This window comes from Drosophila virilis, chromosome 2 (genome assembly GCF_030788295.1).
Source record: "Drosophila virilis strain 15010-1051.87 chromosome 2, Dvir_AGI_RSII-ME, whole genome shotgun sequence".
Classification (NCBI taxonomy): Eukaryota; Metazoa; Arthropoda; class Insecta; order Diptera; family Drosophilidae; genus Drosophila; species Drosophila virilis.
Window position 1 is genome coordinate 36,182,852 of NC_091544.1, and position 11,001 is coordinate 36,193,852.

The 11,001-nt window shown below is 42.6% G+C and overlaps 2 protein-coding genes across 2 annotated transcripts; both read left to right on the forward strand.

Moving 5' to 3' along the window:
* Positions 1-3,357: 3,357 nt before the first annotated feature.
* LOC116649899 (uncharacterized) lies at positions 3,358-7,419 on the forward strand. The gene is made up of 2 exons (XM_032433166.2): positions 3,358-3,518; positions 3,572-7,419. Exon 2 carries the CDS (start codon positions 3,895-3,897, stop codon positions 7,414-7,416), a length of 3,522 nt encoding a protein of 1,173 aa, XP_032289057.1. The 5' UTR covers positions 3,358-3,518; positions 3,572-3,894; the 3' UTR covers positions 7,417-7,419.
* Positions 7,420-7,470: 51 nt separating this feature from the next.
* Positions 7,471-9,630, forward strand: LOC138910873 (uncharacterized). The gene has a single exon (XM_070206702.1). It carries the CDS (start codon positions 7,471-7,473, stop codon positions 9,628-9,630), a length of 2,160 nt encoding a protein of 719 aa, XP_070062803.1.
* Positions 9,631-11,001: the final 1,371 nt, after the last annotated feature.

Here is an 11,001-nt window from a genome sequence, read left to right on the forward strand (position 1 = left end):
TTTTCGACCGATCGTTCCTATGACAGCTATATGATGTAGTGGTCCGATCTAAGTTGAATTTTGCATATACATGAGGAGTATAGTAATCCTAATAAATGCCATGTTTTGTCAAGATATCTTAAAAAACAAAATGTTTTTTCACAGAACAACTTAATTCTCGGCCGATCGTTCCTATGGCAGCTATATGATATAGGGGTCCGATCTAAGTAGAATTTTGCATATATATGAGGAGTATAGTAAATTTAATAAATGCAGTGTTTGGTCAAGATATCTTGAAAAACAAAATGTTTTTTCAAACAACAACTTAATTTTCGACCGATCGTTCCTATCGCAGCTATATGATATAGTGGTCCGATCTAAGTAGAATTTTGCATATATATGAGGAGTATAGTAAACCTAATAAATGCCGTGTTTTGTCAAGATTTCTCAAAAAACAAAATGTTATTTTACACAACAACTAAATTTTCGACCGATCGTTCCTATGGCAGCTATATGATATAGTCGTCCGATTTTAATAGAATTTTGCATATATGTGAGGGGTGTAGTAAAACTAATAAATGCCGAGTTTGGTTAGGATTGCGTGATAAACAAAATGTTTTTGCATACAAATACTTAATTTTCGACCGATCGTTCCTATGGCAGCTATATGATGTAGTGGTCCGATCTAAGTAGAATTTTGCATATATATGAGGAGTATAGTAAGCCTAATTAATGCCGTGTTTTGTCAAGATATCTTAAAAAACAAAATGTTTTTTCACAGAACGACTTAATTTTCGGCCGATCGTTCCTATGGCAGCTATATGATATAGGGGTCCGATCTAAATAGAATTTTACAAATATATGAGGAGTAAAGTAAAACTAAAAATGCAAACTTTGGTCAGGATATCTTGAAAAACAAAATGTTTTTGCATACAATAACTTTATTTTCGACCGATCGTTTCTATGACAGATGTCTCCTTCCCTGCGATACACATTTCACGACAAAATTATTATACCCTCTGCAAGAGTATAAATGCAAAATGTTTTTTCATACAACTTAATTTTCGACCGATCGTTCCTATGGCAGTTATATGATATAGTTGCCCGATCTTAATAGAATGTTGCATATATATGGGGAGAGTAGTAAAACTAATAAATGCCGAGCTTGGTCAAGATATCTTGAAAAACAAAATGTTTTTTTTCATACAACTTAATTTCCGACCGATCGTCCCTATGGCAGCTATATAATACAGTGGTCCGATCTAAATAGAATTTTGCAAATATATGAGGGGAGTAGTAAAACTAATAAATGCCGAGTTTGGTCAAGATATCGTGCTAAACAAAATGTTTTTGCATACAACAACTTAATTTTCGACCGATCGTTCCTATGGCAGCTATATGATGTAGTGGTCCGATCTAAGTAGAATTTTGCATATATATGAGGAGTATAGTAAACCTAATAAATGCCGTGTTTTGTCAAGTTATCTTGAAAAACAAAATGTTTTTTTGCACAACAACATTTTCGACCGATCGTTCCTATGGCAGCTATATGATGTAGTGGTCCGATCTAAGTAGAATTTTGCATATATATGAAGAGTATAGTTAACCTAATAAATGCCGTATTTGGTCAAGATATCTTGAAAAACAAAATGTTTGTTTACACAACAGCTTAATTTTCGACCGATCGTTCCTATGGCAGATATATGATAAAGTGGTCCGATCTTAAAAGGACTTTGCATATATATGAAGAGTATAGTAAACCTAATAAATGCCGTGTTTGGTCAAGATATCTTGAAAAACAAAATGTTTTTTCACACAACAACTTAATTTTCGACCGATCGTTCCTATGGCAGATATATGATATATGGCAGATATATGGTCCGATCTTAATAGGATTTTGCATATATATGAGGAGTATAGTAAACCTAATAAATGCCGTGTGTGGTCAATATATTTTGAAAAACAAAATGTTTTTTCTTACAACAACTTAATTTTCGATATATATGATAAAGTGGTTCGATATAAATAGAATTTACCATATATATGAGGAGAGTAGTAAAACAAATAAATGCCGAGCTTGGTCAAGATATCTTGAAAAGCAAAATGTTTTTCATACAACTTAATTTTCAAACGATCGTTCCTATGGCAGATATATGATATAATGGTCCGATCTTAATAGGTTTTTGCATATATATGAGGAGTATAATAAACCTAATAAATACCGTGTTTGGTCAAGATATCTTGAATAACAGACTGTTTTTTCACACAACAACTTAATATTCGACCGATCGTCCCTATGGCAGCTATATAATACAGTGGTCCGATCTAAATAGAATTTTTTATATATATGTGGAGAGTAGTAAAACTAATAAATGCCGCGTTTGGTCAAGATATCGTGCTTAACAAAATGTTTTTGCATACAAAAACTTAATTTTCGACCAATCGTTCCCATGGCAGCTATATGATATAGTGGTCCGATCTTAATATTTTGCATATATATGAGGAGTATAATAAACCTAATAAATGCCGTGTTTGGTCAAGATTTCTTGAAAAACAAAATGTTTTTCATACAACTTAATTTTCGACCGATTGTTCCTATGGCAGCAATATGATATAGTGGTCCGATTTTAATAGAATTTTGCAACTATATGAGGGGAGTAGTATAACTAATAAATGCCGAGTTTGGTTATGATATCGTGCTAAACAAAATTTTTTTGCATACAAATACTTAATTTTCGACCGATCGTTCCTATGGCAGCTATATGATGTAGTGGTCCGTTCTAAGTAGAATTTTGCATATATATGATTAGTATAGTAAGCCTAATTAATGCCGTGTTTTGTCAAGATATCTTAAAAAACAAAATGTTTTTTCACAGAACAACTTAATTTTCGACCGATCGTCCCTATGGCAGCTATATAATACAGTGGTCCGATCTAAATAGAATTTTTTATATATATGTGGAGAGTAGTAAAACTAATAAATGCCGCGTTTGGTCAAGATATCGTGCTTAACAAAATGTTTTTGCATACAAAAACTTAATTTTCGACCAATCGTTCCCATGGCAGCTATATGATATAGTGGTCCGATCTTAATATTTTGCATATATATGAGGAGTATAATAAACCTAATAAATGCCGTGTTTGGTCAAGATATATTGAATAACAGACTGTTTTTTCACACAACAACTTAATATTCGACCGATCGTTCTTATGGCATATATATGATATAGAGGTCCGATCTTAATAGAATTTTGCCTATATATGAGGAGTATAGTAAACCTAATAAATGCCGTGTTTGGTCAAGAAATATTGAAAAACAAAATGTTTTTTCACACAACTTAATTTTCGACCAATCGTTCCTATGACAGTGTTGCGGGACGAATTAATTTATCGATTGTTTAGTATTAAGTATATTCTGAAAGTATGTATATTTGCCCTCCGAATGTACGGGCACACTGTATTTGGCTTGTTGCCGCCATTACTTAAATGTTAAGCTCATTATTGTCGTGAGTTCGAAAGCCGTAGGAGGAAAGACTGCGGTAAGATTCCGAGGGAATATATATCTAAGTTCTAACCTATGTAATCCGTTTAGAATAAAACACTTGCACTAGCACGTTTTGCATTACGCTGTCTCTAGTAACATCGGAGTAACATGGCCGGAGGCCAGGCGTAAACTTGCAGTGTTCAAATTGCAACTCCACCTTCATTTGGCACGCGACATGATCTTTTATTCGCAGTTCTTATTGTAAGAAACTGCAAGGGCGACTTGCGCTGAAGACAAGACGTGGTGTAACATTGGTGTTACAGTGTGTGTACATAGACACAGCACAGGCAGGGCCTCCACCCAGTTATAGAGTCACCATTAGTACGCAGCCAGCGTAAAATATAGCAGAAACCATCTCCGAGCTGAGTAGGATGACACAACGGTCACCTAGGAAAAGCCCACGCTTAAACGATGGCCAGGAGATAGCTACCACGGCGAGTGGGACGCAGACAAAGCGGACAAGTAGAATGGTGAGCACTGTATCACAAATGCAAGTTCCCGCTGTTAGCGCACCACAAAGCCCCAGCACCGTGGATGCGGGCACAAGTGTACAACCTGCCGGCACTGTGGCCGCGGGAGTGAGTGCACGAGCCAGCACATTGACAGGAGCGCCAAGCCCAAGCACGCAACTCTCAAGTACGCAAGTCATGGATTTGACAAAGAGAGTCGCTGTGCTAGAGCACGAGTTGCAGAGGTCAAAAACTGGTCAAGCACATGTGAGTACAGTTACTGATCCCGTTAAGTTGAGTAGTGCTGGCATGAGTGGTACAGCTAACCTGCCGCCATCTTTGATCGGAGCGGAGAGCGGAGAGCCATCGTCGAGTGGAAGTTTGAGTGAAACTGCAACTATGAGTGTAGTCCCAAATTCAAAAGTAAGTTTGAGTGAAACTGCAATTTTGAGTGGAACTACCATTTTGAGCAGATCGCCATCTTTGAGTGAGGCACTGCCTACGTCATTGAGTGGAAATTTGGGAACACAGTTGCAAACGGTAGAACGGGCTACAGTTATGGATAACTGCTCTACAACGTCAAGCCGCTCGACGCCATATTGCTTTGCAGGCATTGCACAGCCAACGCTCAGCTACACTCCGGCACAGGAGAACCAACAAACGATAATTTTGGAGCCAACGCAGGCAACTGGGAACTTCGCATGGACGACTCCCAGGAACGATGTATGCCTGCCACGCAAATTACCAGATCTACCCGAGTTTGGAGGTCAACCTGAGGATTGGCCTATATTCTTCTGCGCGTTTACGGAAACAACTTTGGCGTACAACTGTACAAATCTGGAGAATAACCAGCGATTGTTGAAGGCACTCAAAGGCGAAGCACGTGACACTGTGAAGTCGTTGCTCATACATCCCAGGAATGTGAACAACGTAATTGAACAATTACGTTTTAGATACGGCCGCCCAGAACAGCTAATACGCAGCCAGCTAATTAGTATTCGAGAGGTGCAGCCAATTCAGGAGCACAGCATAGCTAAAATCGTGCCATATGCTACACGCGTAAGTAACCTTGCCGCCTTTCTACAATCGGCTAACGGGGAACAGCATTTAGCGAATCCTACACTGATGGAGGATTTGGTCGCTAAATTACCACCAAGCAAGAGGTTGGAATGGGCCAGACATGCAGCTACGATTAGGCCTTTCCCGACGGTCGTACATTTTAGCGCGTGGTTAACGGACTACGCCAATGTGGTATGTACGATTGTGGACGTCGATAGTAAGGAGCAAAGACGTAGAGTGCTGCATGCCAGCATTGACCAGAATAATGAAGGGCGTCACCGAGGTCGCACCAAACAGTGTCCAATCTGTAATGGACAACACGCAGTCAGGGACTGCAACGAGTTTAACTTAGCCTCTCCGCTAAAGAGGTGGACAGTCGTAAAAAGGCACCGGCTTTGTTTTTCGTGTTTACGAGTTGGCCACATGGCAAGAGTCTGCAATAGGGCCAACGAATGCCAAGTTAATGGATGCCGGAAGAGACATCATCGACTCTTACATTATCATGATGCTATGAGTCACAATGCACCGCAACCAGCAGGTGATAGAGTGATGAATACTGGACGGATGCCGCAGCCAGCGGATCCTCACACAAGGGCACCGCAGCCAGCGGATGCTCAATCGACGCAACAAAGGAACTTAAGTTGTGTCGATTCGGATGGAGAACGCCTACTATTCCGCATATTGCCAGTGACATTGCACGGGGCCAATAAGCGGATCGATACGTACGCGCTCCTCGACGAGGGCTCGTCTGTAACGATGATCGACGACGAACTACTGCGCGATCTAGATATCAAAGGGGAACGCAGGCAACTAAATATACAGTGGTTTGGTGGAAGAGCAACCAGAGAGCCGACCACAGTGGTAAGCATGGAAGTTAGTGGAGCGGACAAGCGCAAACGGCATGTGTTGCGAAATGTGTACGCCGTGTCCAACCTCAGCTTACCAATGCAAAGCCTGCATCAACGTGACGTCCAAATGTGGGGCAACGGTGCACGTCTTCCAATGAAACCGTATCGCGGGGCGGTACCAAAACTTCTGATTGGACTTGATCATGCGCATCTTGGACTGCCAATGCAAACAAAAAGGTTTGCACCACAGGGACCATATGCCGCAGCCACCGAACTTGGATGGGTGGTTTTTGGGCCGGCAAGAGATCAACCGACGGCAACGTCATCAAAGTCATGCCTCCTAGCAGTGTCGCAGGAGGATGCAATCCAAAAGATGGTAAACGACTATTTTGATATCGAAAACTTCGGGGTGAAGCTTACGCCACCAGTCGCAGCCAGCGACGATGCACGAGCACAGAGGATACTCGAAGACACCACAGTGAAAATAGAAGAACGTTACCAGACGGGTTTATTATGGAACCGTGATAATGTTGAATTGCCACGAAGCTATGATATGGCATACAAAAGATTGGTCAACATTGAGAGAAAGATGAAGCGTAACGATCAGTTTAAACAAGCCTATATGAAAATTATGGACGATTATGTTCACAAAGGATATTCTCGACGATTGAAGCAGCATGAGGTCGCTTTAGCCAACAGCGACAAACTTTGGTATCTTCCGCACTTTGGAGTTGAAAATCCAAATAAGCCCGGTAAGATAAGACTGGTGTTCGACGCGGCAGCAAAGGTTGGTGATATTTCATTGAATTCGGCATTATCCAAGGGGCCGCAGCACTATAAGTCGCTGCCGGCTGTTCTCTTCCATTTTCGGGAAGGTGCCGTTGGCGTTTGTGGAGACATCCGAGAGATGTTCCATCAAGTGTTGATTCGACCGCAGGACAGATGCGCCCAGCGATTCCTGTGGCGAAACGGCGATGATCGCCGGGAGCCTGATGTTTATGAGATGAGGGTAATGACGTTTGGAGCAGCATGTTCGCCAAGCGCCGCACACTATGTGAAGACCTTGAATGCCCTGCAGTTTCAGGATTCAGACCCTCGCGCGGTTAAAGCTATTCTTGAATGCCACTATGTGGACGACTATGTGGATAGTTTTGATAGTGAAGGCGAAGCCATCACCATATCGACAAGAATAAGAGAAATACATGCAAATGCTGGATTCGAATTGTGCCAGTTTACTTCCAGTTCGCCAACTGTAGCTGACGCGCTGGGCCAACATGGGACTGCGAGGAGCATCGGATGGGGCGAAGCTGAAGAAAAGATTCTAGGCATGTGTTGGCAACCAGCCACGGACGATTTCAAATTCAACATGAAGTACCACAAAGTACCCCGATGTGTGCTAAATTTGGAGCGAATTCCTACGAAGAGGGAATTCTTGAGCTTGATCATTTCAACATTCGATCCTCTGGGATTTCTTAGTTGCCTCATGATAACTGGAAAGTTACTAATGCGTGAGATTTGGCGACGAAATGTGCAATAGGATGAACCATTACCAGATGAGATCGCCCGGGCCTTTAGCAGATGGTTTCAGGATATGAACAACGTGGAAGGATTTCGGAGCTCGCGCCATTACTTCGGCCCAACACCTGTGCGGGCAATACAGCTGCACGTTTTTGTCGATGCTAGCCAGTCAGCATTCGCAGCCGTGACTTACTTGAGGGTCACCTACGACAACAACGACGTGCGAGTATGCTTCGTATGTGCCAGGACGAAGTGTGCCCCAATGAAGACGATGTCAATTCCACGACTGGAATTGCAAGCAGCCGTGTTAGGAACGAGGCTGATGGACACTGTCAAAAAGGAGCACAGTATAGCGATCAGCGACGCTATACTATGGACTGACTCCAAAACTGTGCTGCGTTGGATAGGCAGCACCCACCGTCGATATAAGCAGTTCGTCGGAAATCGAGTGGGAGAAATTTTGGAGTCAACAAAGGTTTCCCAATGGAGATGGGTACCTACTGCTGAAAATGCAGCAGACGACGCAACGAGGCCGCATTGCCACGTAGACCTCAGCCAACGGTCACGATGGTTAGACGGGCCAACATTTTTGCGGCAGCCAGAAAGCAGCTGGCCGCAGTCCGAACCGGGCACGGAACACTCATCCTACGAAGATGAAGAAGAGATGCCGAGTGAATTTGCCTTAGTTGCAGCAAATAGCTTTTTCATTTCATTTCAGAGATTCTCTAGCTACAGTCGGCTGGTGAGGACGACGGCTTGGGTTTTAAGGTTTACGCGCTGGAGCCGTGGACAGAGGACTGAGCTTGAGAGATTCGGCCTCACCGCGACGGAGTGTGAGAACGCTGAGAACTTACTGATACGGCGAGCGCAATGCGAAGCGTTCCCTGACGAGGTTCGAGCCTCATACAATGAAGAATCAGTCGGTCATCGAAGCGACATAAGAGGGCTGGCGCCATACTTGGATGACAATGGAGTCTTGCGTGCGTATGGCAGGATCGATGCCGCACTGTGTATACCGCATAGTGCGAGAAGGCCAATAATATTGTCACACCGGCACGCACTGACGGAACTGATTGTGTATCACTACCATGTGAAAATGAAGCATCAAAACGTGGATGCAACGATAGGTGACATCAGGACCAGATTTTGGATAACAAAGCTGCGTCGACTGTTGCGTACAGTAATATCTGGATGTAGTGTGTGCAAACTACATAGAGCGCAGCCAGCGCCACCTATAATGGGTCCTTTGCCAGAGGACAGACTAGAGGCCAATGGATGGCCATTTAAGTTTACGGGTCTGGACTATTTTGGACCACTCCTTGTGACGATCGGACGTCGAAAGGAAAAGAGATGGGTCGCCTTGTTTACGTGTCTGACGACAAGGGCCATACATTTGGAGCTGGCACATGACCTGTCAACTGATTCCTGTATAATCGTAATCAGGAACTTTCTTTGCCGTCGCGGACCTGTACTGAGGTTGCGCAGTGACAACGGAAAGAACTTTGTTGGGGCCAACAGAGAAGCCAAAAGGCTAATAGATGTATTCGAGCCGGAGAAGATTCAGGGTGAGTTATCTTCTAGAGGCATTGAATGGATCTTCAACTGCCCAGCGAACCCAGCTGAAGGGGGAGCCTGGGAAAGGATGGTGCAGTGTGTCAAGAGAGTGCTACGCCACACAGTAAAGGAAGTGGCACCAAAGCAACACGTACTGGAGAGTTTCCTGATTGAGGCCGAGAACGTTGTGAATTCTCGCCCGCTTACCCACTTGCCGGTGTCTGTGGACCAAGAAGCCCCCCTAACACCGAACGATCTACTCAAAGGAGTGGCCAATCTGCCTGACACGCCCGCTATCCACGGGCAGCCGAACGAGAGATGCGTCACGAGGAAGCAGTGGCGCATGGCGCGGCTGTTACGAGACCGTTTTTGGAAGCGGTGGGTCTTAGAGTACCTGCCTACACTTGTGCGACGCGTGAAATGGTGTGCGCGCGTTGAGCCAATACGCCATGGTGATATGGTGTTTATATGCGACCCGGCCGTGCCACGCAGAGAGTGGCGAAGGGGCATAGTGGAGGAGCTCTACCCTGGACCAGATGGAGTGCCTCGACGCGCCAGCATCCGCGTGGCGGACAACAACCGAGTGCGACTGATGACTCGTCCCGTGGCTAAACTAGCCATACTGGATGTGAGTGAAGCAGGGCCTTCACGGGGGCGGGGATGTTGCGGGACGAATTAATTTATCGATTGTTTAGTATTAAGTATATTCTGAAAGTATGTATATTTGCCCTCCGAATGTACGGGCACACTGTATTTGGCTTGTTGCCGCCATTACTTAAATGTTAAGCTCATTATTGTCGTGAGTTCGAAGGCCGTAGGAGGAAAGACTGCGGTAAGATTCCGAGGGAATATATATCTAAGTTCTAACCTATGTAATCCGTTTAGAATAAAACACTTGCACTAGCACGTTTTGCATTACGCTGTCTCTAGTAACATCGGAGTAACATGGCCGGGGGCCAGGCGTAAACTTGCAGTGTTCAAATTGCAACTCCACCTTCATTTGGCACGCGACAGACAGTTATATGATATAGTGGTCCGATCTTAATAGGATTTTGCATATATATGAGGAGTATAATAAACCTAATAAATGCCGTGTTTGGTCAAGATATATTGAATAACACACTGTTTTTTCACACAACAACTTAATTTCCGACCGATCGTTCCTATGGCAGCTATATGATATAGTGGTCTGGTCTTAATAGAATTTCGCATATTTTCGAGAGTTATATGATACGGTGATCTGATCTTAATATAATTTTGCAATTATATGAAGAGTATGGTAAACCCAATAAATGAAGAGTTTGGTCAAGATATCTTGAAAAACGAAATGTGGTTTCATTCAACAATTTAATTTTTGACCGATCATTCTTATGGCAGATATATGATATAGTGGTCCGTTCATAATTGGATTTCGCATATATATGAGGAGTATAGTAAAACTAATAATTGCCGAGTTTGGTCAAGATATCTGGAAAAACAAAATGTTTTTTCCATACAACTTAATTTTCGACCGATTGTTCCTTTGGTAGTTATATGATAAAGTAGTCCGATCTTAATAGAGTTTTGCCTATGTAAGGGGATATTGTTAAACTACTAAATGCATACAACAACTTAATTTTCGACCGATCGTTCCTATGGCAGCTATATGATATAGTGGTACGATCTTAATAGAATTTAGAATATATATGAGTATAGTAAACCTAATAAATGTCGTGTTTGGTCAAGATATCTTGAAAAACAAAAAGTTTTTTCACACAACAACTTAATTTTCGACCGATCGTTCCTATGGCAGATATATGATATATGGCAGATATATGGTCCGATCTTAATAGGATTTTGCATATATATGAGGAGTATAGTAAACCTAATAAATGCCGTGTTTGGTCAAGATATTTTGAAAAACAAAATGTTTTTTCATACAACAACTTAATTTTCGATATATATGATAAAGTGGTTCGATATAAATAGAATTTTCCATATATATGAGGAGTAAAACTAATAAATGCCGAGCTTGGTCAAGTTATCTTGAAAAGCAAAATGTTTTTCATAC

Bases quoted from the DNA above. Each gene is read 5' to 3' on its own strand.
- LOC138910873 (XM_070206702.1), top strand. From the start codon at position 7,471: ATGAACAACGTGGAAGGATTTCGGAGCTCGCGCCATTACTTCGGCCCA.
- LOC116649899 (XM_032433166.2), top strand. From the start codon at position 3,895: ATGACACAACGGTCACCTAGGAAAAGCCCACGCTTAAACGATGGCCAG.